We start from the raw sequence: 27,196 nt of genomic DNA, 5'->3' as shown, positions 1-27,196 counted from the left end.
TGGTTTGTCTCAGAGTAGTGTGAATGAATGACATAAATAAATCTTCATAGAAAAAAAGTACTCTGTCTTCAACCATCTTGATTGATACAAAATCAAATTGTGTATGTATTTGGTAAACGAGTTCAGTGAACTAAATATTAGGTGTCATGTTGTGCATGTTGCCTGATGAAGTTTTCATTCTGTTTGGGATTTACAACTTATTAGTAGTATCTCAAGTTACATTTGATATTAACTCTGTACTGATAGTAATGTAGAGTAGATACCAAAAGTTTTCCCATCCTATGTGTCCCAGTTCAGTTTGCTGCATATCGATGCATAGCTCATTGAATTATTCATGTACATAATGGTTTTGCCCGAACAAAATTATTGAAGGCAGTGTACCGACTTCATTACAGCACTGGAAGACAAGACTAAAAGTCTGCCTGATTGTCATTGGTCATGAAACAAAATCAAATGTATTGTTTATGGAGTTTATTGCATGCACTCGTAAAGTTCTGAGTAACTCTGAGAATCAGTACACAACTATTCTGCACATGTACGTGAAGCCAATTTTGATGATTATTGACACTTGATGTGTATGTGACATAAGGAATAGATAGTTTGTACATATGTAGTCTAGAAGACTTTGATGTGCATAAATGCACTGTTTAAAAAAACTAGCATTTTGAAAATGATCATGCACTGTGCCTAGTAATTGCAGCTTTGTGAAAAAGTGCAACAAATGCATGAAGAAACTCGTACTTCCCTGTAATCTAAGTAAAAAACTTCAATTTCTCAGGATAAAATTTATATCTTATAATTACAAATACAACTGGGGATTTGTCAATAATGTCACTTATTGCACCAACCTAATCAAATTTACTAGTTTGAAAGTGTAATTAAGGGAAAGGATACATGTTTTTGAAAAGTTCACTGAAACAGATAATCTTCACACTTTGACCTGTTGCTATTGAAACTAATTCTACCAAATATGCAATATCAAAAGTATAAAGTGGACAATCTCAAAGAATAGATCACACGTCCATCTACATCACTTTTGATCTATCATACTGTAATCCACATTGATGTAAAACAAATAATCAGTTGGCAATGATAAAACACATTTGGGTCGTGATCTAGTTGTCTATGGACCATACTTGCAGCTTCATAATTTCACAGAATGCAAGTTCCACCTTTCATCAAATGTTTGTCTTTGCACAAGTATTTGTTAATGTGTGTGTAACTTTTTTATTTTAAATAGCATTTTTAAAAGTTTACGTCTTGACTGAATTAAAACTACTGAACTGACTGAGCTATTCTCCAAGGTAATGATGAACAATTAAGACTTGTCTGCTGTGGTTGTAGGTGTTGCTAACTTTCAAGCAAAAAGGCTCACAATGCTAGAAGTATTTGTTGGATTCAAATGTACAACTTTCACAAATCTCTAGTCTGTCATTGATTTAATCTGCACATCCTTTCAGTTCCACCTTCAATCCTGGGAAGTATTCGTAAGTCAGGACGTAAATGTAGAGAAATCGTGCAGTTATCAATCTGTTCAGTTTGTGGTCCACTGCACTGGTCAGGTCTGACACTGTAAACAGCTGTAAAGAATGGGAAAAAATCTTTAGGACATAATACAGCAGTGTTCCACTGCATTCTCAGTACACTCAAAGCTTCTAAAAACATTTTCAGCGAGATCACAAACAGAAGATTTCTCAATATTCTCACTGCTTTCACAGACAAGGTTCTCCATGTCTGCTGCTTAGGATACTTCATCCTGTAATTGGGCATTTGCCAGTTTGGTGATGGATTCAATAAAAAAAACTTCAACAGGGTCAGCAGGAAGGCTTTCAAAGTGGTTATTTCATGATTTGGTTACCTGAACAAAAACTCCTGGCCCTTAAATTGTATGGCATGTTGAATGTTTCACTAATGATATGAAAAAACACTATTTGGTAGTAATTTACACCTATCATTTGGATAATGTTAAGATACGCAAATGCTACAGCGTACATCTATAGAGCACCCACAGCGCCCTCAAAGTCAGCATCCATCGGGCTCAGACTACATTGCTGTGTACTTACAGTGGCTGCTGATGACCCATGGTCCATATAGAACTCTATATCATGATCAGCGTCATGTTGATAACCAACATAGAAACTATTGACGCCTCCATGAAGCTCTTCAACGTTGACGTACATGCCATCTGTCTGTATCAAGCTGACTGTCTTCTCACTCTCTAAGTCGATCCTCAAAACGAGATCCATTTGTGAACCAGCATTGGTGTAATTGAAGAGTGTGACATCACCGCCTGTCATGGTGGTGTACCAAGTCCCATAGTCATCACTACCATCGTTGTTATGGAGTTTAGTACCATCCATCTGATTGGTTGATAAGCCAAAGTTCATGTTGCATTCTGCAAATTAAAAGGGTGGTAGTTTTTTTAAGAAAGTTCGATGGTCATACCAATCTGAGACTTACGTCTCTCATCAGAGTAATAAAGAGAAGTTCAGGTGGAAATCAAAAATACATTCAACAGATAAAAATAATGTTCCATAAACTCTATCTACTTAATACCATACACAATCCGCATCACTTATAGAAGTACATTTGTTATGAAAGTGTGTTCACTTTTCACAGTTGGTTTACACTGATTTTTAGTCTTCCTTGACATGTCATCTCACTTGGGTTGAATTTCACTCACTCTACCTGTAAAAAGCTTACATTATTACACATTACACCATAGTTCTTTGTGATAAGGTATATGCTGAATAGCCTCTATGACAGGCTGATCACAAGGGATTCTGATTATGTTTTACTTAGTTTATAAGAAAGTGATTCGGGAAGGTTTCTCAAAGAAAGGAGCCTGGAATATTGATAGTGTAATAACAGCCCTTTCCTAAATCTAAGATTGCATATATAATTGTATGAGGTCTCATTCTTGTACATGTCTTGCAGATTCAAGACTTGTCTCAAAGGCTTTCATTAACAGAGGAGAAGGCACCGGAAATGAAGAAAGAAATTCTCCACATTTCATTGTAAATCTCAGAGATTATATAATGCCATACCTGTTAAGTAGACAGACTTGGCTGTGGTACCACCACATGGCAATGAAGAACAAGTCAGAGAACACTGGTCGTATTGTATTGGCAATGATGACAGTGAATTGGAACATGAACACAGGTTGGAGGAGGACTGAATGGCAGCCAAGCGATAACCACCAGCTGAACAGTAATATTTGCAATCATCAGGAGTCAGATTTGGCAGATTGGTATTGGATGTTGAAGAGACTTCAGTGTCATCAAAGCATCCTAGATAATTTCCAATCTCTGTAAAATGAGAGAGAGACAAGATTAGATACCAACTGATTATATCAATACTATCATGAATAAACCACAAACTTCAAACTTCAAGAGCCATCCATTTACAGTGCAAATTGCATTTGGCTAATAAGTGATATGATTTATTCATAGAGCAATGTGAAGCAGCTGAAAGATTAAACGGTAGGTTTTGTGTAATATACAGTGTAGTTTACAGGGACTCTCTACAGTACAAAGCTTTTTGTCGCCGTATAAACCAAAAAGGAGCACTGGCAATCTTGATTGCTTGGTTTTACTGTAATATTTGTGAGAAATGCTTGAAAAGTTATTTTTTATCACCATACCTCGTTGGCATTGATACCGAACTTCATAATCTTCACATGAGCCTGGAATATTGATAGTGTAATAACGGCCTTCTATGTTGCTAGTGTTAACAGGTACACTGACGACAACCTCACCGGTGACATTGATACACTCTAAAACCATTGGTTGGGCTGTGGTAGCTGTACTCTCTGTGGTGTTTGCTGACATCGTGGTGTTGGTTGGCTGTGTCGGAGCGTTGGTGACATTAGACGGTGGTGGGCTTGTGAATGTCACAGGAACAAGGTTACAGACCAAAGAGGTCTCATTCTTGGTGGTGTTCATGTGCACGATTTCATAGGTAGTTACATTGTATGTTATATTAAGCCATACACCAAGCTGTACATTGCTACAGGAGATACCGCCATCTAAGGTGCACTCTTCACTCAGGGTTTGGTTGGTTTCATAGTGGGGCACTCCAGACTGTGTTTGGCATTGGATGTCAATGGTGATGCACAGATCCAAGGGAAATCTGACTGGTGATCTGAGACAAGCTCAGTATCCCAGCCGTCATCATCAGGGTCATCAGTATCAAACCATGGCGTCCATTCAGTCATATCTAGCACAACAGGGAAAGCAATACAGGGGAAATATTGAGGCTGTTTTGAAACATAATACTTTCATGAGATTAACTTAAAAATACCATCAAGGACAGTGTGTTCACATTTGGTTTGAATTGGTCCATTCAAAAAATATTTAAACCAGAAAAACAAGAATGACAAAAGCAATTAAGGTCTGCAAGTTAGGTACTGGAAGTCAACTTTAGGAATATGCATATCAACTTCTATAGCAATGGGACAAGCAGATCCTACAAACATAATGTCCTAAAATAATCAGCCAAAGAAGACTTGACAGAAAGAAAAGGTGGGAGAGTGGGGAAAAAATAATGTACAAAGGATCAGGTAAAAAAAATAATTCTACCTCATCAATCTTCTAGATCCCCGGATATCAAATGTTCCATCCCTTGGTATTGACCATGTTTATATAAAGAGCTACAATGGCCAGATGGCAGGAAATGTTAAAATATGTGAACTATTTACAACCTTGGGTATTTTTTAATTAATGCTATCATTCAAGTGTAAACAGCACTTAAATTACCTGACATCACTTCTTGGTCTTTTGGCCAGAGGTCCATATATCTTTCTTTCATGAATTTGACTTTGTTTGTGTACCGTCTATTTACTGTCTGTTCTGTGCTGTTTTGTGTCTTTGTTTACAACTATTGTTTTACGAATTCTGACCTAGTGTTATTGGATTATGGACTGGTATGATTGCGATTATTTTAGTTACAGATAGTATCCATCCGGAGAACCAGAGCAAACACCATTTTAAGTAGGAACTTTTAATATAGTGTTGTGTTTGTCTGTAACTATTGTATTGTTTTGTATGGTGTTGTCCGTATTTGGTGTTTTTATAGCGGCCCTGATGTTTAAAGACAACTTTCCATGTTTTTATGGACAATAAAGTATATCTATCTATCTATCTATCTATCTAGTGAAATGCCTTCCACTGTAGGGGTGATTATGACATCTGGAATTATCCTGGATCCAAATTTCTTATCAGTTCTTTTGTGTCTTACATGGAAAAGTTGCAAAAATTGGTCCACAATGAAAAAATTACCCTCAGCTTTGTTTTCTGGATCAAATTTTACTACAAATTGATACCAAATATGACAAAATTATGTTCACAGCCTTCAACATTGTCTCACAACATATTCTTGGTTGGAATAGGTCATTTAAGGTCACAGACTGAGAAAATTACCTAAAATATACAAATTTGGAGGTTTCCCAACACTTTGAGTTGAGCAGAAGATTTATCTAAGAACATCCCTCAGGACTTTTACACCAAATTATAAAGCTATCAGACAAGAAGTTTTTGAGAACAAGTTTTCTTGACCAAAAATGACAAAATTGTCTTAAAAATACAAATTTGCATATTTCAGGACAATTTCCACATATCCAACTATTGTCATCCCTAGGCATCTGTATAAAAATATAAAAGTTGTCTGTCCAGCGGTTTTAAAGGAAAAAAATTTTTAAGATTTCTTGATCAAAATTGACAAAAATTGCCCCAAAATGGTAATTTTGCTTATTTTGATGTAATTTCAACAAATTAGAAAGGTAACATACCCTTGCAAACATCCAACCTAAATTTGCGAGCAATAGGGCCAGCGGTTTCAGAGAAGAATTTTAATTTAAAATGAGGAAAATCACCAAAAAATTCAGCAAAAATACAAAATTCAAGATGTCTTCACAATGTACATAACACTGTATAAGGTCCATCAAAGGTACTTGCATTCAAATTTCCAAAGCAATCAAAACAGCATTTCTTGAGTTAGTAATTTTTTACAGTTTTCACATTTTTAAGCTCATTTGCATAATTTGGGCAATGCAAACTTCATTTGAAGAAAATCCCATCTATAGCCCAGGATGCATCCACACACCATGAGGAGAAAGTACTCATGTGTGTCCATCATTGCCTCTGAATACTCAACCTTTCTGAGTCACTAGAAAGGCTGAGTATTCAGAGAGAGTGGTGAACCCGATCCATGCTGCAGCTGATGCCTTCAAAAAAGTGAAGTTTCCTGTCGGCATTTCCCTGTATATGGGTGCCTTTGTGGTATGTGATTTCAATAATGATTGTGTAAATAGTGCTTTCTTCCTGATTTCACGGATTAAGGGATTAGTCAGTTTCTTCGCGCCGGAGGGGGGGGGGCAGTGGATTGGGGGGGCACACTTTTTTGACTTTGGTGATGGGGTCATCATGTTTTTGAAATGCCCAATTGGGGCATCAGTGTGTTTTAGCTCTGCATGGCAGGGCTGTGTGTTACCGGCGTTATACGGCCTCCCACCGCAGTGGTGGCAGGCCATATAACGCCAACACACAGCCCTGCCATGCAGAGCTACAGTGTGTTTTTTGAATTTCAACACGGGCTCATACATGCCTAAAATACATTGTGCCAGCCACAACTTTCATCTTTCAGTTGCATTTTTCAGTGTGCCCTTCAGGTGCGTAAGTTTAATGTATCAGACCTTTATATAGGAAATATCTGCATGTTTAATATTTTCCAGTGCCCCTCGGGAATGGTACTTTAATATATCAGAGATATATTTCAGAGATATCTGGATGTTTGCAAATTGAAAGTCTGCAGTTTATATGAAAAGCATGGCGGTTTCTAATACTTTGTGTTTTCTCTATGAGAATTCATTATAGAAAGCAACATGCACTAGTATTTCGCATACATTTGATACGGTGACATATTTTAGAAAGAGAAAAATGACAAGATTTTATTCATTCTCATTGATGCAGCTATTTCTTTTGGTCACAGGTTTTCAAGTAAAAGTAGTCCAGTCAATCTAAGCCAAAAAAGGGGTAAACCTAGGACTAATTGCAACAGAAATTATTTCTTCACCATGCATTTAGGAAAGGTCCTAGAAATAACATACTAAAAGTATAATAAAATCTAAGGGGTGCAACAGTGCCTAATTTGCATAAATGTAAAGGGGCTCATGGGTATAAAATTGTCGCTTATAGACGGTTTCTACTTAAAATATGTGGCTAAACATGCTTTTGATCTGTTTTTTTTTGGCTTATTTGCCTCCTTTTTGGTCTAGGCAATGTTGTTGAAAATATTTTGTCGTCATACAAATATTCCTCATTTGCATAAATCCAATATGGCCACAACAACACTTCACTTTTCTTAGTTTTTCTCGAATTAATAACTATTTTTAAGCTACTACTGACAGCAATAGAATAATTTTTTCACATTGTATTTTAAATAAGTCCTAGAATAATATACTAAAAGCCTAGTACAATCTAGAATTGTAAACAGTGCCTAATTTGCATAGATGTAAAAAGATTATGGGTACAAACTAAGTGCTGATAGAATGTTTCTGCTAAAAATAAATGGCTAAACATGATATGTTATGCAAGTTTTTGGCTTATTTGTCTTGTTTTGGTTTAGGTAATGTTAATGGAAATATCTAGTCTTCATAGCAATATTCCTAATTTGCATAAATCCAATATGGCCGCCACAACCTTCACTTTTCTTTGTATTTTTCCCAATTAATAACTATTTTTATGCTACTTCTGACAGCAATTAGAATTATTTATCCACTGTGTATTTCAGAGAAGCCCTACAATGACATACTAAAAGCCTTGTACAATCTAGACATGTAAACAATGCCTAATTTGCATATATGTAAAAAGATTATGGTTACAAACTAGGTGCTGATAGAATGTTGCTACTAAAAATATTTGGCTAAACATGATATATGCGGGTTTTGGGCTTATTTGCCTTGTTTTTGGTTCAGGCAATGTTGATTAAAATATTTTGTCGTCATAGAAATATTCGTTATTTGCATAAATCCAATATGGCCGCCACAACACTTCGTTTTTCTTTGTATGTCCCTAATTAATAACTATATAAGCTACTTCTGACTGCAATAGAATTAAATTTTCTTTGTGTATTTTAGAGAGGTCCTAGAATGACATACTAAAAGTCCAATACAATCTAAGATTTATAACATTACCTTATTTGTATAGATATAAACGGAATATGGGAGCAATACATTCACTGATAAAAGAAATATGCATATTGAATTGAGAAAAATGCGACATTATGTTCAAGTAATGTATGCATTTATCTTAATTTTTGTCCAGGCAATATTTTTGAATACATTTTATCGCCCGAGAAATATTCCTAATTTGCCTAAATCAAGTATGGCTACCACTGCATTTCACTTAAAAATTATGTTTAATCTATACAACAAGTAGTTTTTGTTTCCACTCTGTATTGAATGTATAGAATGACAAACAAAATGACTGTTAAGTGGGGAGACAGTGCATAATTTGAATAAATATAAAACTTAGAAAAGGGAACAAAATCGTTGCTGTTAATAGATTTCTTAAAAATATATTCAGCAAATTGATATTTAATTCAAGCAATTTCATTATTTAATGTACTTTTTGTGTTTCTAGGCAATGCATAAAATCATTTAAGATTCCTCATTTTACATAACTGCAATGTGCCCCTCCTACCACTTTATTCTTCCCTTTTTTGACCTAAAGTAAATGACTATATATAATGTTAAAAAACAACGGAGATCATTAGAACTAAATTTTAGTAGGGTCATGGAAGTTACATATCGCAAGTTTAAAGGCCTGTGTTGGCACCAGATTTTCTCATCAGAAAATTTACCCACAAGATTACAATTTCAATGGAAAACAAAAGGCTCTTACACCTCAGTCATTCTCTTACAGACTAGAACGAAGGCGATCCCAGGGGTCGCAAAAAGTGCATTTAATGAAGTTGTGCATAAGACAGCTAATTTATCCAAATGCTAAATGGGTCATAGATGCTATACAAACCTGGTGCTGATAATCTATTTACGAAAGTGATTGAAGAGATAAGCTGACATTGTAATGACTACGTAACACCATTTTCTTGTTTTTAGTTCAGGGAATGTTTTCAAATATATCTTACAGCGATAAAAAAATTCTTATTTGCATTTGTCCAATAAGTCAACCATGTCACTTCCTTTTTCTAATTGGAACATGAATTATTTCTTCACCTTAAATACCAAAGTCCAAGAATGGTATATTCAAAGCCTAATACAATCTACATTGTGCAAAGGACTAATTTTAAAAGATTTTATAGGAAATGCCTACACTGTACTAAATGTAATAATTGAAACTTGAAAGGTTTTACAATATCGTAAAGAGAGATTGGAAGTTTTTACTAACATTGCTAAATATATTTTACCTAATTTTGAGCGATTCCTCATGTGCATAAATCATATATGATGATCATTTAAATAATTTTCTTTAATTTTTCAAATTGACGTCAACTTATTTTAATTAATTATGTTATCAGTAAAATGAGAAGTTACATAAGAGACTCTACTTGTTTAAGTTATTTAATAATTTAAATTCTTCCTATCGAAAGATGTCTATTTTATAACTTGAATGAACATTTTGCTCAGTACAAAGAAATTGACATGGTTATTTATTTCTGTGTATTTTAACTCATTTTAATGATTATATACTAATAGGGCCTACAGAATGAAAAGCCCTGTAAAAATAAACAATGATTGATTCGTATAGTTCGTTTCAATTATCTAGAGAATTTGCATAATGTCAATAACATTGGGAACTTACTGGAAGATTTGGATTTTCTTAATGCATACCAAAATGCTTGGCCAAATAACCAACACTTTGTACTAAGGGAGGCTGAAGAAAATTTGTGTTTCAGCTCTATTTTCTTTTATTTTCACCCTTACCCGTATTACTAATATAGATTAAGTGTGGATAAAATGTAATTAAAGACCAGGTTGTGTGGTCACTGGTAAATACTTTTGACTGTGTGCAACTTGCCTGTTCATGCCACATACAGAAATTTATGATAATAATGATAAATAAATTATAATGATCATGATGATATAGAGGTACAATTGTTATACTATACTGCCAATTATCATGAAATATGGATTAGGAAAGCTGTTCCTTTATCAGCTGAAAGACATTACAATCGTCAAAGGACACTGCATTTCTCAAAATTTTGAAATTTCTTGAAGACAACAATTGAAAATTAATATAAAGTCATATAGTGGACTGAAGAGAGAGATTTCCTGTTAAATCTTACCGTACACAGTCATAGCATTTGAGGAAAAACTGAAAAAATCTGTTGACTGAATCATGATAATCTAAATCACTGGTTAAAGCAAATCTAGATACTTTTCATAATGTTACATGGTGTAGCTGCTCTTTCAAATTTTCATGACCGTGAAACAAGAAAACCAAGATGTGAAGGGATTTGCATCACAGAAGCTGCCGTAACGAGTTTGTCAATTAGATACCAAATTTTGACATCAAATTATCATAAAATTGGTTATCCTGTATTTTGAACCTTATGGAAGTCTCACCTCAGATTGGCCAGATTCTCAATTCCTTGAGTGATCGATCTTATTGGTAATAATACAAAAGTTTAATAATCTGCAAATGGGAAGTCCATTACATAACAGCCCAATGAGTGATACTTGCACATCTAAGATCTGATATGATACGCAGAACAATTATATCATCCTATGCTTCACATCTTTTCATTGAGTTATCCTTCCCCATACTTATGAGTTCTACAATGAACTGCAGCAGCATGAATAACCCCGACAGAAAGCAAAATCTAGACTTTCTGTTGTCAACGAAAGGATCTGGCTGTAAACAAATGAACCACCTATAGGAAGATGTAAACAGAGAGGAAGAGGAAGAAATTTTGATATGATAATGACCATCATAATAATTGTCATCACCACTACCATCATGGTGATTCAAATGATGTTCGTATTTATACTTATGATAGTTTAATAATGAGAAGGATGATTCACAGGCACAACTGTTAAGTGTGGTGATCCATTTATTAGTAACTGAATATTTCCATCGTCATTGAAGATAATGACCAAAAGCATAAAATATTCCTTCAAAAATTTTACTGCTATCGAACATGTTGTAGGAGAAAATGATTTAAAATGACAATTGATGTCAAAACCTTGAGCACGTCCAATGATTTTTTATGAATAACCTTATCGTCGTAAAAAAAGAAGAATATCCAAAGAAAGAATTTAGATTCTTTTATTTAAACAGTAATTCTCTGAAACTCTTCTCTTTATTCATTGCATTTCTGAATAACCAAAAATGTCAATGGAAGCTATTGTAGGCTTATTGTATACAGAAGACCGTTTGTGTCAATTATGCAAATTAGGCATTTTGTATTAAAATATGCAAATTAGGTCAACCTCTTTTGTTTTAGGTAATTCTTGCAAAACCTGAACAATTTCATAGAGAAAAAAAAATGTTTAAATATGAACTTAAATATGAACTTAACATGAAAAACTGTGAATATATGCAAATTACTTAATTTGCATATTCTTTATTGTTCAAGACATTTAGAAAATAACTTATTGAACCTTACTAAATTGTGTTGCAATGAAAAAAGTCACTTGAATTCAGTTTACATGCCCAAAATGTGAGTATAGCAGTCATTTTAAAGGCGATATATAGCTAATTTGAATATATGCAAATTTAACCAATTTGCACCCCTTATATTTTTCTATACTTTTAATATGTCATTAGTGAGACCTTTCCAAAGGTCATGGTGAAGAAATAATTTCTGTTGCAATTAGTCCTACGTTAAACCCTAATTGACTGGACTAAAGGTGTTTTTTATAATAAAATGATAGTCAACAAAAGGCAGTTTTTGTCATTATTAGCTGTGCTTTTAGGTTTGAACGTTAGAAGAAAAGGTCTTCTCAGACACTGTGCACATCAGATTTGGCTACAACCTATAAAATGGCTTTCCATGGCTTCTCAGGAGAAGTGATTGGATGACTGCCAACATCTAATAACAAATGAAGTTTATGATTTACTGCTGTTCTTTGTTTGATATTAGTGATTGACAACTATTTCTGTGCAACAGTTCAAGACATCTGGTTATGTATAGAAAGTGTGAAATATATTCACAGCTCATTCAAAATACTGTATTAAAACTTTAAAATTGAAACCTTGAAATCCCTAATTTCACCAAAACACAGAATGATTGAATGTTTAAAATACGCTTATATATATATATATATATATAGAGAGAGAGAGAGAGAGAGAGAGAGAGAGAGAGAGAGAGAGAGAGAGAGAGAGATTGACTTTATATTGCACTTTTTGTTTTACCTTTGCCGCGGAGTCACCCTGCTTTCGAAAGTCGGAATAGGTATAATTTTAATGGTGTCGGCCACTTTTTTGACGTTGAAAAAAATATTCACTGCCCCTCCCCCCCCCCCCCCCCCCTCACCCCAGGACGAAGAAACTGACCAGTCTCTAAGCATGCTAAGCTGTTGACACGGAACGCGCATGTTTATGCCTGAGAGTTACCCACAAGAATTACTACAGTGAGGCCTGAGTCTCGCGATCTTTGCCCGATACGTGACGTTATTCCCATTCCGTGGCAGAAGCGCGGTACCTAATCACGTGATGTTCATTATGACGTCACCACTATTAGGTTGGTTCTCTTCTGCTCTGTTCAGAAAGTTTGTGGTACAACGCGTACACTCTGCTTACTCGCTTGTTTCTCGTAAAACATTCTCATTCTGAAACCGATCATGATCGTCACAGTGTGGCTGATTTTCACACAATTGTTTCCAACGCCGGTGAAAAAAGTTTCATCCAGCGATAGGTAGGTAGAAAAACTACTTGCAGAGTGATGTGAAGTAAGTGCTCCCATGCACCCATCCACAGTCCTATAGACTATAGGCTTTGTGTCTGAAATAGCAATGTCGAACCGTGTAATGTCCTACTGGATAGCTCCAAGCTACACATTGCCGTATTTCGTTGCACACGTTAGATATATAAAGGATGCTTTTTCATGGCTTACAGGGTTACTCTCAACATGGAGGTAAGAAGCCATGCTCTCAAGGAGAAGAGAGGCGTCCGCGAAGAAATCGTGGAGATGATGAAAGCTAAGATCGAAGAAGACGTAATTGAAGTTCCGAATCAAAGAAGCAAGCTGGGAGAATTCTTGGCTATGCTGCTTGCCCCAGATGACGTTATCTGTGACAAGCGAAAAGAACATGAACGTGAAAACAAAAAGCTGATACATAAGATGGAAGAAGTAACGACAAAATATGCTTTGATTTTATTAATTTCTATTGCCTGTATTTCTTTTGTGTATTTTTTGTGTTTGATTTATTTATATTTGAAAATTGAAAACGATCCATGAGAGGGGTTAGACTCATGATGTTAAGACGTAGACTCTCTAGTGATCGATAAATTACTTTTAATATAACAGACTACGCATGTCGTGTCATTCAGTTGCAGTCATTATTTCTCTTACTTCCCTTTCAGTGAAAAATCAAATCAAATCAAATAAAAATGGTCATAATCTCCAAAAGAAAAGACAGTCATAGGAACATATTCCGCAAAACTAGAGAATATGAACGCCGAAGGACGGAGGGGTAACCGTTTTCTACAAAGGCATTAGTTACTATACGTAGAATGCGCCTCGGGGACAGTTTTTCAGACACTGAAATTATTATAAAATTCATATATTTTTATGGTAGACATATTTGCAATCAACATTTCATTTCAAGAATAAAAGAGGTAAGAAAAAGTGAATCCAATCCATGCTGCAGCTGATCACTTAGGCCTAGTAACGTTTTCTGTCGGCATTTCACTGTTTACGCATGCCTTTATCATAACCAATTTTAACAATAATTTTGAAATACCGCTTTTTTTTTATTTTACGAACTAAGCTGGTGATGGAAAAACAATCATTTTCCGTGAACACGGGTATGTGCGTGCTTATTAATTTTCCTTGAAAGTTACCCACAAGGAGTTTTCACAGTGAGGCCTGAGTCTCGCGATCTTTGCCCGATACGTGACGTTATTCCCTTTCCGTAGCAGAAGCCCGAAACCTAATCACGTGATGTTCATTATGACGTCACCACGATTAGGTTGGTTCTCTTCTGCTCTGTTCAGAAAGTTTGTGTTACAACGCGTACACTCTGCTTACTCGCTTGTTTATCGTAAAACATTCTCATTCTGAAACCGATCATGATCGTCACAGTGTGGCTGATTTTCACACAATTGTTGCAAGCGCCGGTGAAAAAAGTTTCATCCAGCGATAGGTAGGTAGCAAAACTACTTGCATTGTGATGTGAAAGTAAGTGCTTCCATGCACCCATCCACAGTCTATAGGCTTTGTGTCTGAAATAGCAATGTCGAACCGTGTAATGTCCTACTGGATAGCTCCAAGCTACACATTGCCGTATTTCGTTGCACACGTTAGATATATAAAGGATGTTTTTTTCATGGCTTACAGTGTTACTCTGGAGGAGAAGAAAGGCGTCCACGAAGAAATCGTGGAGATGGAGAAAGTCAAGAACGAAGAAGAGGTCACGGAAGTTCCGAATCAAAGAAACAAGGAAGAACTGGCTATGCTGCTTTACCAAGATGACGTTATCTGTGACATGCAAGAACAACTTGACCGTGAAAACAAAATGCTAAAACAAAAAATGGAAGAAGTGACGACAAAATATGCTTTGATTTTATTTATTTCTATTGCCTGTATTTCTTTTGTGTATTTTTTGTGTTTGTTTTATTTATATTTGAAAATTGAAAACGATCCATGAGAGGGGTTAGACTTATGTTAAGACGTAGACTCTCTAGTGATCAATAAATTACTTTTAATATAACAGACTACATGTCGTGTCATTCAGTTGCAGTCATTATTTCTCTTAGTTCCCTTTCAGTGAAAAATCAAATCAAATCAAATAAAAATGGTCATAATCTCCAAAAGAAAAGACAGTCATAGGAACATATTCCGCAAAACTAGAGAATATGAACGCCGAAGGACGGAGGGGTAACCGTTTTCTACTAAGGTATTAGTTTACATGGGGTAGAATGCGTCTCGGGGACAGTTTTGTCACTGAAGTTTTTATAATACTTCACTGATCTGTCACTCGTTTTGACTCATTCTAAAGCCCTCGGCAAATGGAGATGTCATGGTATTGTTTTCGCAAAGAATTTTACACAAAATTGATCATGACTTCATGAAAAGTTCGAGGATTCATTGTACTGTCACAACTTTACGAGATTCACGTCTGTTTTTGGTTTAACTTGGGAATCGACTCACAGTTCAGCTCTTCATCACATTTACATGTAATAATACAATTATGTTCATGCATGATGGTGTGATTTCATTTTGAAATATCACGCTGAATTGACCTTTTTGAGTACAACTATAATTTACTATAAACAGATGTGACGATTTCTGTTCAGATCTACATGAGTTTAACTTTGCAGATTTTTTCGTAGGATATGGCAAATCAGACTGCGAAATTCCGATTGGTCGTGTATAGGTCTCCGCCAGCTATACACAGCTGAATCTTTCAGTCTCGGCAAAACACAGCATACTTTAATAGTGCTAGGGTCTCAATGATAATTCAAGGTGGATGTGTCAATAGGACATCAAAGCTGATCCAATAATTATTTCCTTTCAAGATAAAGTACGGTATTACGAGGTCCGTCGGACCTTAATTATTGACAACATTTAGCAGAACGATCCTGAATCACTACTACTAAGGGTTGGTACCAGGTGTCTGGAATGGATGGTCGTATATGCTGTATCACTATACCCGTCAGATCAGTCTAAAATTGTACGGTCAGGCCAGTTAAACAATTTTCCTCAATATTTTGAAAATTTATTACAAAGGTATTGCAAGGTGAGCAAATGGGTCAGTAGCACCACCTTCATTTGAAGGGACAAAGTTGCTTTTTGAATTTTTTTTTGAATTTTGTTTGACATGAAAAGTAGTTTGTCTGACGAAATACTGATCAACTATGCACAACCTCAACTATGCTCGCACCCTGACAAAATTAAATATTCGCTGACAGTGAAAAATTTTACTGTCTGTACTTAAATCAAGTTAATGTACATCTGTCACCTTACATGGCTGAATATTATACTGTTACAAAGGCTTGGACCGCAAGCAAACTTTCTTAATTAAATCTTAATTCGCGGTGCCTTTCATATGAGTAAGGATAGCAGCTTTTCCTTAATACATTTTGGCAATTTTTACTTCTCTTAGAAAAACGAGTAAAGAAAAGAAAAATTGACTGAAAATAATTGTGGAATACTTTTATCGTTTTCAGTCAAGATTTTTGTCCTGAGGTCACAATTGTATCTGTTTGCATTCATCAAAGGGGTAATTTTTGACACTTTGTCAGTTATTTTGCACTCATAGTGACTTTATACAAGTATTCAGGGTTTTCTTTGTATCACAAAATGTTTAAAAAGAGTAACTTTGTCCCTTTAACTGACAACTTACCGTAAATTTCAGTTTCAAATACAGAGTATGCCGCAGCACCACCGCAAATAGCGCCACCAGAGTCACCTCCTGTACAGTCTATGTTACAGCTACTTTCACTTTTATCCAACGTCAGACCAGTTAAAAGATTGTGACATGTACAGGTGCTTCCCTGTGACAGGGATGCATAGATGAAACCACGATATCCGCAGGCATATCGACACTCGTCAACTGTCATTGATGGCGGGCTAGCTGTCGGATTGATGGTAGTCGGGTCTACTGTTGTGATGATTGTAGTGTGGGATGCAGTTGTCTGTCCTAAGGTTGTCTTTACCGTGCCATTGGCAGCGAAGCTGTCATCAGTTGGTGCTGCCGTTGTCACTAATGTTGTGGAATCAGCCGTGGTTGGTAGGGCAGTGGTTGTCTGAGCTAGTGTCGTTGGTGACCAATCCATGGAAGCGCCGACTTCAACGGCATTTGCATCCATGGAACCATCAAAACAACCTCTGTATGGTCCGCCTAAAAATGAATAATGCAAATCATACGAAGATAATGCCTTCAAGGATCTGTGCAATTTACCATTTATCATTTTTGTAATCCTAGTATAAACCAGCGTAGGGTATACAGAGATATAAATGTGTAGGCCCTAATATGTTACTTTTACACAACAGGAAGCTTGTATTCAATCATTTATTGCCGCCCTTCGAACAAACTCAGTTCCATCATTTTGCAAGAAGACAAAGGATACCAAAGTACATCTTCTCGCCTTGGTTGACATTTGTCAGGTTCTCTCTATTTATCAATATATTTCTTTAATTTGGCGGCACTGCAGTATGATTACCAAGTTGTCTCACCTGTGGAATAAATCGATGCGTAGGTGCTGCCCCCACACGTCTGTGAATTGTCACCAGGACACTTGGCGGTACACTTGGTTGCATCATGGCCGTTTGTGGGTTCCCAATTACGTTTGCAAAAGCAGCCCTTCTTTTTAGTAGCTGTGAAAAGCAAATAATCGTCCTTGTTTGAATCAGAGGTTGGTCAAACAGAAAAGTGGACACTAAGATCCGGTGGTGATTTTAATGAAATCGGTAAGGATGCGTGTTCCAAAATCACCGAAATGTTTTTTGTTCATGATCGAGGTCCATGAAAACAAGAAAAAGGGGTTCTTTCTTCCAACAGCTGGTCCATGAAGTAGGCCTACCCCTTTAAAACCCAGTAAATCAGTTTCTTAGAGGTACAGTCATTTTAAAAAATCGTGTCATAATGAACACTATTTTTCCACAAATTTTCACATTGCTTCAGACAATAAGTAAGCTGTTTATAGACTAGACTCGACAACATCAGACTACACTGATATGTTAACACAACCTCATTGCTCCATACAACATTAGACTACACTGATATGTTAACACAACCTCATTGCTCCATACAACATTAGACTACACTGATATGTTAACACAACCTCATTGCTCCATACAACATTAGACTACACTGATATGTTAACACAACCTCATTGCTCCATACAACATTAGACTACACTGATATGTTAACACAACCTCATTGCTCCATACAACATTAGACTACACTGATATGTTAACACAACCTCATTGCTCCATACAACATTAGACTACACTGATATGTTAACACAACCTCATTGCTCCATACAACATTAGACTACAATGTTAACACAACCTCATTGCTCCATACAACATTAGACTACACTGATATGTTACCACAACCTCATTGCTCCATACAACATTAGACTACAATGTTAACACAACCTCATTGCTCCATACAACATTAGACTACACTGATATGTTACCACAACCTCATTGCTCCATACAACATTAGACTACAATGTTAATACAACCTCATTGCTCCATACAACATTAGACTACAATGTTACCACATCATTGCTCCATACAACATTAGACTACACTGATATGTTACCACAACCTCATTGCTCCATACAACATTAGACTACACTGATATGTTAACACAACCTCATTGCTCCATACAACATTAGACTACACTGATATGTTACCACAACCTCATTGCTCCATACAACATTAGACTACAATGTTAACACAACCTCATTGCTCCATACAACATTAGACTACAATGTTAACACAACCTCATTGCTCCATACAACATTAGACTACACTGATATGTTAACACAACCTCATTGCTCCATACAACATTAGACTACAATGTTACCACAACATCATTGCTCCATACAACATTGACGTGGCTGTAACTGTATTTTGAAATTTATCTCTTCCTCTCCTAGATTTTGCAATTTAAAGGGATGGGTTGATTGTATAATGTTCTCCTATATTTATAGGGTATCTTTTTTTGTCGAAAATTCCAAGATAAGAGGTGTTTTAAACAAGCGTGGTTTCCCAACTATCCTGTGGGTGCCAACGCCTGGCTCTATAGTATAAGCTTATGCCACTTTGACATATTATTAAGTTATAATACTATACCGTATGTCAAATTCAAGACGGCATTGTCAAAAATATTCGTGAAAAATTTCCCCAACGACATCGTACCATCACAATTTCAAATAATCACTAATATAAAACTACACATTTGTCGTACTTTGAGCCGGGGGGGGGGGCTGTACGCACAGTCTTGGGGTGGAGATGGGCGCTGTACGCACAGTCTTGGCAGAGTCCCTGGGTTGACAACCGCCGGATTCATGTCGGGCGCTGGTACCACAGTCACAGGTCGAGTAGGCATTATTTGTGATGATTTTTTCCTATTATTATCATAACAAATGATTATGAATATTAATAAATTATTAATATGAATGTTACAGAATATTAAAACTTTTTTTACAAACAATGTCGTCTTCTTTGTGTAAATACCGTCTGGAAACCCCATTGTTGTGATAATTATGATTATTAATAAGTTACGATTATGATAAATAAAATCATATTTTACACATTGTAATCTGCTTATGTGAACAGCCCTCTGGAAACCCTTATATAGTTTCACAATCTATGCCAAAATGTACAAGTGACACCATTGCCCAGGTTCAGTCTACGGCGAGAGTTACGGCGAGCCGTAGACTGAACCTGGGCAATGGTAACTCTCGCCGTAGACTGAACCTGGGCAATGGTGTCACTTGTACATTTTGGCATAGATTGTGAAACTATATAAGGGTTTCCAGAGGGCTGTTCACATAAGCAGATTACAATGTGTAAAATATGATTTTATTTATCATAATCGTAATTTATTAATAATCATAATGGGGTTTCCAGACGGTATTTACACAAAGAAGACGACATTGTTTGTAAAAAAAGTTTTAATATTCTGTAACATTCATATTAATAATTTATTAATATTCATAATCATTTGTTATGATAATAATAGGAAAAAATCATCACAAATAATGCCTACTCGACCTGTGCCAAGGTCGCATGCTTTCTCCAATTCCGTTTTGCGCCCTGTATAGTATATACACACCAGATGTCTTACGGCATATACACGGCGCAGAGCGCAATAGGAGCAAACAAGCGTCTGCGATTGGTACATCAAACACATTCCCTCCCTCTGCCGAGACTTGGTTCAAATCGGTGAATTTTAAAAAAATAAAATCATTTGCAACACTTTCTCTTGTGTCTCTCCCATTTCATACAAACCATTTGAAATTTGGCAGCTCACAGGTTTTCCTGGTGATCGGACGCTTTACCTTTGAGTCTGCGCAGTTGTGAGTTATACTTTCTCATGTTCTGTCGAATAAACTCCCCCGTTTCGCGTACACCCCTCTCATCACCTTCATCCCACTCGACTCGAACATTCACAAATCACAGACTTGAACCAAGTGTACCCTCCGCTCGACACGCCCGCTGTTCCCAATTCAACTACTTTTATGCGCGGTTTTTAACAGCATAAACAATTTGGCATTTGCAAGAATACGTATTCATTATGTGTTTTAATTTCACTGCTATAGTTTCAGACTTGCAATGGCCTAAGCATTTAATTCACACATTTAATATGACAGGTGAAAAGAGTGAAAAGCAAACTTACCGAAAATTCTGTATCCATTGGCAGCGCAGTAACTTGCGCATGCGTCCAAGTCATTCGAAGAATCGGTAATTGGTCCAGTATCAGCGCCGAACGACGCCGGAGTAAAACATCCCAAGTAGGGATACACTACCAAAATAATAATGAATGCACTGTGATTCTAATTATATTGTACACATATGAAGCAAATTTTATTGATTGTTTCAAAGAGTGTGGAGAAAATTATGGGGAAAATATCTATTTGTAGTTTTGACACTAAACTTTCAATTTTAAGACCGATATAAATCAAACTAGCTTTCTGCATTTATTTCGGAAGGACTATCGATGATAGTCGAGTGTGTCCTTCAAGGGATATATTTTGTCGCAGAACGAATCTAAGACTATCTTTTCTCACCTGAACAATCCTCTGCACCACATTCTTCGTATTTGGTATTGACGCCGGAGCATTCCTTACCGCCCGCTAGCGGTGCTGGATTGGTACAGTTCCTGTAGGCTGTTATCACACAGGTTGCCGAACACTCGCTGAAATCGTACCATTCAGTGTATTTGCCATTGACAGGGGCAACGTCTGTGGAAGAGAATCAAGACATGACGTTGCACGAAATCTGATGCTAGTTGACTAACTACTCAAAGTGGATAGAGTTAGGAGTACTTTCGAATAATATTACAAGCAATGAAACTATCACACAGTTACTAATAAAGTCCTGCTTCACCAGATATCATATGGTATACCGGATGAAGTTGTTTCAGATAACGGTCCGCATTACTCAAGACATAAACTCAAGAGGTTCGCACATGAATGGGAATTTACATGTATTAAATACACTATTTCGTGTATTTCCAGCCCGGGATATCGGCAGTCAAATGGAATGGTGGAGACGGCCATTGGCACGGTAAAGAAAATACATGTACTGAAGACAGCCCTGGAGGACATGAATACAGAAATACACCCGTCGTTGGATTGAATTATTCACCAAATCAAATACTGATAAATCGGCGACTAAAAACAAAACTACCCACGAATGAGAAACTGCTAAAACCGGTTGTAATACCAATGTGAGTGAGAAGCTCAAATTGACACAAATACGTATAGTTAATTGCACGAGTAGGTGTGCTGTTACAGTTGTAATCACCACACTTATGGTCAGGAACTTGTAAACATCACGAGGCCGAAGGCCGAGTGATGTTTACAAGTTCCTGACCATAAGTGTGGTGATTACAACTGTAACAGCTCACCTACGAGGTGCGATTAACGACTTATACCACGAAAAACAGGCCAATCTTCTCTAAAATTCGAATATTACTGTCATAAATCGTCTACTTTTGACTTGAATACCCACAATGGAATGGAGTGACCCATTGTACGTCGAAAGGTTCACAGAGGTCATTATGCACCTGGCATGCGAGTTTGGGAGAATGACCTATCCCAGACAAGTAGGACAAGGGCTCTGGTCAACTGCAATTCTGCATTTGAATAAGGGCTACAGAGTGGTATAATGCACCTGTGTAGAAGGAAACTATTTTAGTCTGATTGGTTAAATAAAATGGCTTGCCTTACTCTATCTTGTTGGCTATTGGCTAGCGAGAAGGAATTCAATCTGTAGATGCATGTGATTGCCTCGTGGATGCATCAGCTTTCAATACCATTTTCGTGTTTTCGACTGATCAGGATGGACCTTGTAAACTTGTCTGATCTGATGACCCAAGAGACTTCCTAGAGTTCCATGGACGGCCATGTAAAAACAACCAAAGTGGATTTTACACGGGCAAACTACCCTATAAGTGCAGCCGCTACTATGGAGCGCATAAAATCCACGATGTGTACTTCAACTTATAAAAAAAGTACTTGGCGATGATAACACCGGACGGGATTGTACTATCGATGACCCTTGCCAACGGATAATCAAGTTCTCCTGCCAGAAAATATACGTCTTTACACAAAGCAAATGTGCAAGATGGCTTGGCCAGACTGCCAGCACACTGGATATTCTGGCAAGGTAATTTATTCTTTTACTAAAATATTTATACACAAAACGAATTCTGTAAAGTTATAAAATTAAATTCATTGACCAAAACAATTTGTTGTGTGTGCGGCAGTATCACAGAATTTTTTTCGACTATTCCACAAACGTTACAAAAAGGCTGTACTTATTTCCATGATATTTGACACATATGTCTTGTGTTTGATAATTTCAGGTGAATGCGGCAACATCTCTGTACCATCAGGGATTCGATGAGCAGCTTATCAAAGAACAAACAGGTCACAGATCAGATGACGGTTTACGCGCCTAAAATGTATGTCTACTGCACAACAAAAGCATGTGTCGAATATATTACTACCACCTCCATCTAAATCAGAGGAATCTGTAAGTAAACCAGTTTCTCAAGTTACGACAAAAACAATGTAACAAAACAGACAAGATTGGTCCAACCCAAGAAGACGCCGAATCTAAAGATGGACAGTCTTCATCAACAAATCATGTTGCTTACATTGAGCATGGTCCAAAGAAGTTAAAATTGAATTATAAAATGTGATGCTATAATATATCAGTTGAACAAATTGTCTTCATTTTGTTATTGAATGTGTTTGAATGCTTTAGACATCTCGACATGACCTATTGTTCTTTTGCAAATTAGTAATCAGTCATACTTTGTTTCATATTTAAATAAGTAATCACTACACTTTTATTGATATGATAATGATTTTCTTTCATTAAAGTGTGGTGATTACTTATTTACATATGAATAAAAGTATGACTGATTACTTATTTTGCATAAGAACAATAGGTGTCAGTCGCATTTTCAGGGATAAATGGATGGCAAGAACAATAGGTCACATGACCTGAAGTGGTATAAATAAGATAAACGATCGAAACGCAAAATTGTTACCAACACCCAGACCAGATGATTCTGTTAGAATAAAGTGAGAAAGGAAATTGGAGCTTGCCATCGTGGCAGCTAAAACAGAGTCTCCGAGATCATACACTGTTACTTCCCAAACAGTCAGTCATTTCGACGCTATAGATAACACCTGTTGAAAACAAAGGAAAAACCGATCGTCCCTGCTGAACCAATGGATGACGGGAAATCCTTCAAGCCTGTAATGTCGCCGTCACAGAGGTTGTATCCATGCCAACATCAATCTCATCGCCATCTGGGATGAAATCTACACCATCACCAAAGAAACGTTTATCTCCATCACAAGGAACCAAGCAAAGAGAAGAAATGCGAACGTCATATGGAAAACTTGTTAAAAACCGGTCAGATATGGATATGATTGACGTTGATGAACGGAACTGAATGTTTGTGCTGTGTATACCAACATACTGTGTTCAAATGTGTCTATTTAGGCTAAATGCATATGTTGTTTGATGTTGAGAAAAAAACAGCGAAGTTTTGCATTTTCGCACTAATTTATGCTGAATCACTAATTTGTAATATTGTTTGGTGTGAATAATTCATACTGAATTACCAATTTGTAATATCGTTTGGTGTGATCACTTTATATGAAACACTTCGACAATCAGGGAGTTGTCATGATTGCTGATCAATAGCTGTTTGTCATATATCATGTGACCAGGTGTTATTAGTGACCTGGATTTTGGAATAAAAAGATTCAGTTGTCCAAAGTATCCGACGGGCATGAAGTCGCTCATTACAGAGATACTGTAACACATTTCCACCTTTGCTTGCTCTTTGCTGTTTTCCTTTGTCGCTGTGGCTATGATAGCAAAGAACAAACAATGGTGGAATGTCGCCATCTGTACACCTGATTTTAATAACACTATTCATAACCAGCAATTTCGGAAAGGGTAAGGTTACATGGAGATGGTCCTCGTTGTGTTGACAGATGTTTGTTAGATCGTCACAACTTACCATTGCAATTATCTCCTGTCATTCCTTCAGGACACTCGCACAGATAACCGTAAGGCCCACATTTTTCGGAGCAGATCTGACCCACGTTGCAAGGATCAGTCTGACATGGGTGGATAATGCCCTGTGAAGCAAAAAGTATAAAGCCTTTCTGTGAAAAACATTATCGGTACAGACTTCTGAGATAAGTGGGATGTTAAAGTAAAAGTGAAGAAACATTTTATCTATTCATCCGGTTTGCAATCGATACGAGGCGCAAGGCTTTCAGTTCTTACTTTTTCGTGTAATGTTGTTCTCCGAACTAAATTATTCCTTTGGTGTAAATTTTTGTTTTTTTTTTTCTTATAATTTTGTTTCCGTGTATGTTTTGTGTATTTGTCCGAATCTCTCAGCATTAATTCGGCTTTGGGCATGTTAATTCTCAAATAAGTTATGACACATTAGCAGTCACGTTCAGTCATTTTCATGTCGCATGAGCTATACCATGATAAACACAAGAAAACCGTAAAGTTGTCGCATTGCAATGACTCTTACCTTGGTTTAAGGTAGAATGTGCCTCGGGGACAGATATTCGGACTCTCAAAACTTTTACAAATTTTAAAGTGGCCTATACCATTTATGGAGGCCCATTTGAAGCTCATTGGGTAGATAAAGTTTTCGTCCACCTCACAGTTTTGTGACTCCCCCGTCCCTCGAGATAACACAGGGATGGCGGACATTTTGAGTTTCAAATATCAGTAAATATCGAGTAATTTGTTTCTCTAGTACCAAAATTTGCAAGTTGACACCCTTCCACCTTCTTGACTATAAAAGAGAATAGTTGAAAGCTTGCTTGAGGAAAGTTTGAGCAAAAGTGTCAGTCTTTCATTTCGAAGTATGTTGTACCATCAAATATTTTTGCTGTGTTGAATTTACTAGCTGCATCGTACTCTCTAATTTTCACTGAGTGTTAGCACTAAGAAATTCAACTCGACAAAGCTCTTTCTATTTAGAGTCCATATCTAATTTATCGTTGAACACGAGTGTACAAAATCCACTTTTAAAATGAGATTTCCTCACTATGGTTTGGAAGATTCGTTGTCTTGGTGACCTAGTTACTTATGTAATCCTGAAATCGTACAAAACACATGTACATTTCTTTCGAATGTGGGATTATTATGAAGAAATGTTCAAGTGTGAGTTAGGTATAAGACTGTTTGGTAGAAGACATTGAATTGTAATTGTAATTGTACAAACTTGAGGTATTCTCAAGTTTCTTCGGGTAAATTTTGTGCTATCAATATTAAACCTATTAAATTTTCTAGAACTACCGTCAGTTGGGTAAATAATTATGGTACTGTAAGGTGCAGACTACTTAAAATTGCGAAGTACCGAACTTGCCTAGCGTTTAATTTTGAAAACTGATGTGTGCTGATAATTGTGATTGGTACACACATCAATTATTATAGTAACAATTATTTGTATTCTCAACACTGTAAGATTTTACAGTAATGATGCTTTTAACTTATCACCGCCTGAACACGGAATGTTCTTGTATTCGGACTTTGTAGATCGATAAAGAAAATGGCCGACAAATGACGCAGTTAGAAGTCACTATAGTTTGATTTGATGGGGCATATAGGTATATAGACGTCGCTGTAGCCAGCCTTATGGTTTGATCACCATATGACGGTGTAACATCACTGTCCCGTTGAGGGACCGTGGTTACATGTAACGGTGTATGCTGACTTACATGATTAAAAACGTCTGGTAAAAAACGTCTGGCTGATCCAATTGAAAACGATTCATGGGGAATAGACAAACGATGTACTTCAAATTATAAAAACTGATTATTTCAAGTTAGAGTCCACGTCATGGTAGGACGGTAGGAGCTGTACGTATGAAAACCTGTCAAGGAAATTGAAATAAAGTATGAATGCAGAGGAATACAAGGTTTTTTTTCAGCCTGGCTATCAAGGGATGATAAAGTTTAAGTGAATGAAATTGATAAACATCAATGACTATGAACACATACCACGTTGGGGTTAGAGTCTGTCAAGTCGGCGTACGTGAATCCAAACTTTTCTTCCAACTTGTCTAAAATACTAACGCTGTAAAGATTACAGGTTTTGTTCCAAACATCATACTCGGTTGACTTGCAGAGAGTGTCTGAAAGACATCTCATAGCACAGGCAGCGTGGCTACCAGTTCCCGTGGTCTTGAAAGGCGAGTACGTGACATCCATACCACAGTCCTCAAAACGCGGCAACTCTATGAAGGCATAGCGACTCGAGCCGGTTCTTGTAACTTCGCAAAAAGCCACGCCAATGACGGCTAGAAATGTGACAACTGTTAGCTTCTTCGCCATCTTCTTTTAGTTTTCCTGGTGAAAAGAAAACCAGTTTTTCACTGACCGCATCACGACTACGTGATCAAGTTTTTCTGATCTTATTCGTAAGATTATGACCGACCGTGGGATAAATCAACAACGAAGCAGCTGTTTTCTAATTGAAGGTATTGATTATCTTATTGACACAATGTCGAGGCGTTCACGTCAGTTTAGATATCATAATACCAAAACAATATCAACAATTATAATTTGATATCAAAAGTGAATTTGTCATTATCATGGCAACATTATATGTCAAGATAAAACATTTGCCAGGTATTTAATTCAAAACCCGTCAAAACATTCAAGAGTAGAGGAAGCGGAGAGAGGGCACGTTTTCCTTGCGTTCGTGATGTATTCTTATTGGATTCAATATCCACCAATCGTTTTGCATAGAATGTGCCAACTAGCAATTC

General features: G+C 36.6%; 2 protein-coding genes across 2 annotated transcripts; both read right to left on the bottom strand.

The window, feature by feature from the left end:
- Positions 1-456: 456 nt before the first annotated feature.
- On the bottom strand, positions 457-4,119 carry LOC139130785 (uncharacterized). Its single transcript, XM_070696577.1, has 4 exons — positions 3,644-4,119; positions 3,048-3,308; positions 2,064-2,395; positions 457-1,580 (listed from the first exon to the last, which is right to left on the bottom strand). Exons 1-4 carry the CDS (start codon positions 3,942-3,944, stop codon positions 1,440-1,442), a joined length of 1,035 nt encoding a protein of 344 aa, XP_070552678.1. The 5' UTR covers positions 3,945-4,119; the 3' UTR covers positions 457-1,439.
- Positions 4,046-26,854, bottom strand: LOC139130782 (coadhesin-like). The gene is made up of 7 exons (XM_070696573.1): positions 26,427-26,854; positions 24,416-24,536; positions 20,934-21,107; positions 20,543-20,668; positions 17,362-17,502; positions 16,529-17,026; positions 4,046-4,218 (listed from the first exon to the last, which is right to left on the bottom strand). Exons 1-7 carry the CDS (start codon positions 26,757-26,759, stop codon positions 4,046-4,048), a joined length of 1,566 nt encoding a protein of 521 aa, XP_070552674.1. The 5' UTR covers positions 26,760-26,854.
- Positions 26,855-27,196: the final 342 nt, after the last annotated feature.

This window comes from Ptychodera flava, chromosome 4 (assembly GCF_041260155.1).
Source record: "Ptychodera flava strain L36383 chromosome 4, AS_Pfla_20210202, whole genome shotgun sequence".
Classification (NCBI taxonomy): domain Eukaryota; kingdom Metazoa; phylum Hemichordata; class Enteropneusta; family Ptychoderidae; genus Ptychodera; species Ptychodera flava.
Note: the sequence above shows the minus strand (reverse complement) of the source record. Positions and strands in the feature narration are given on the sequence as shown.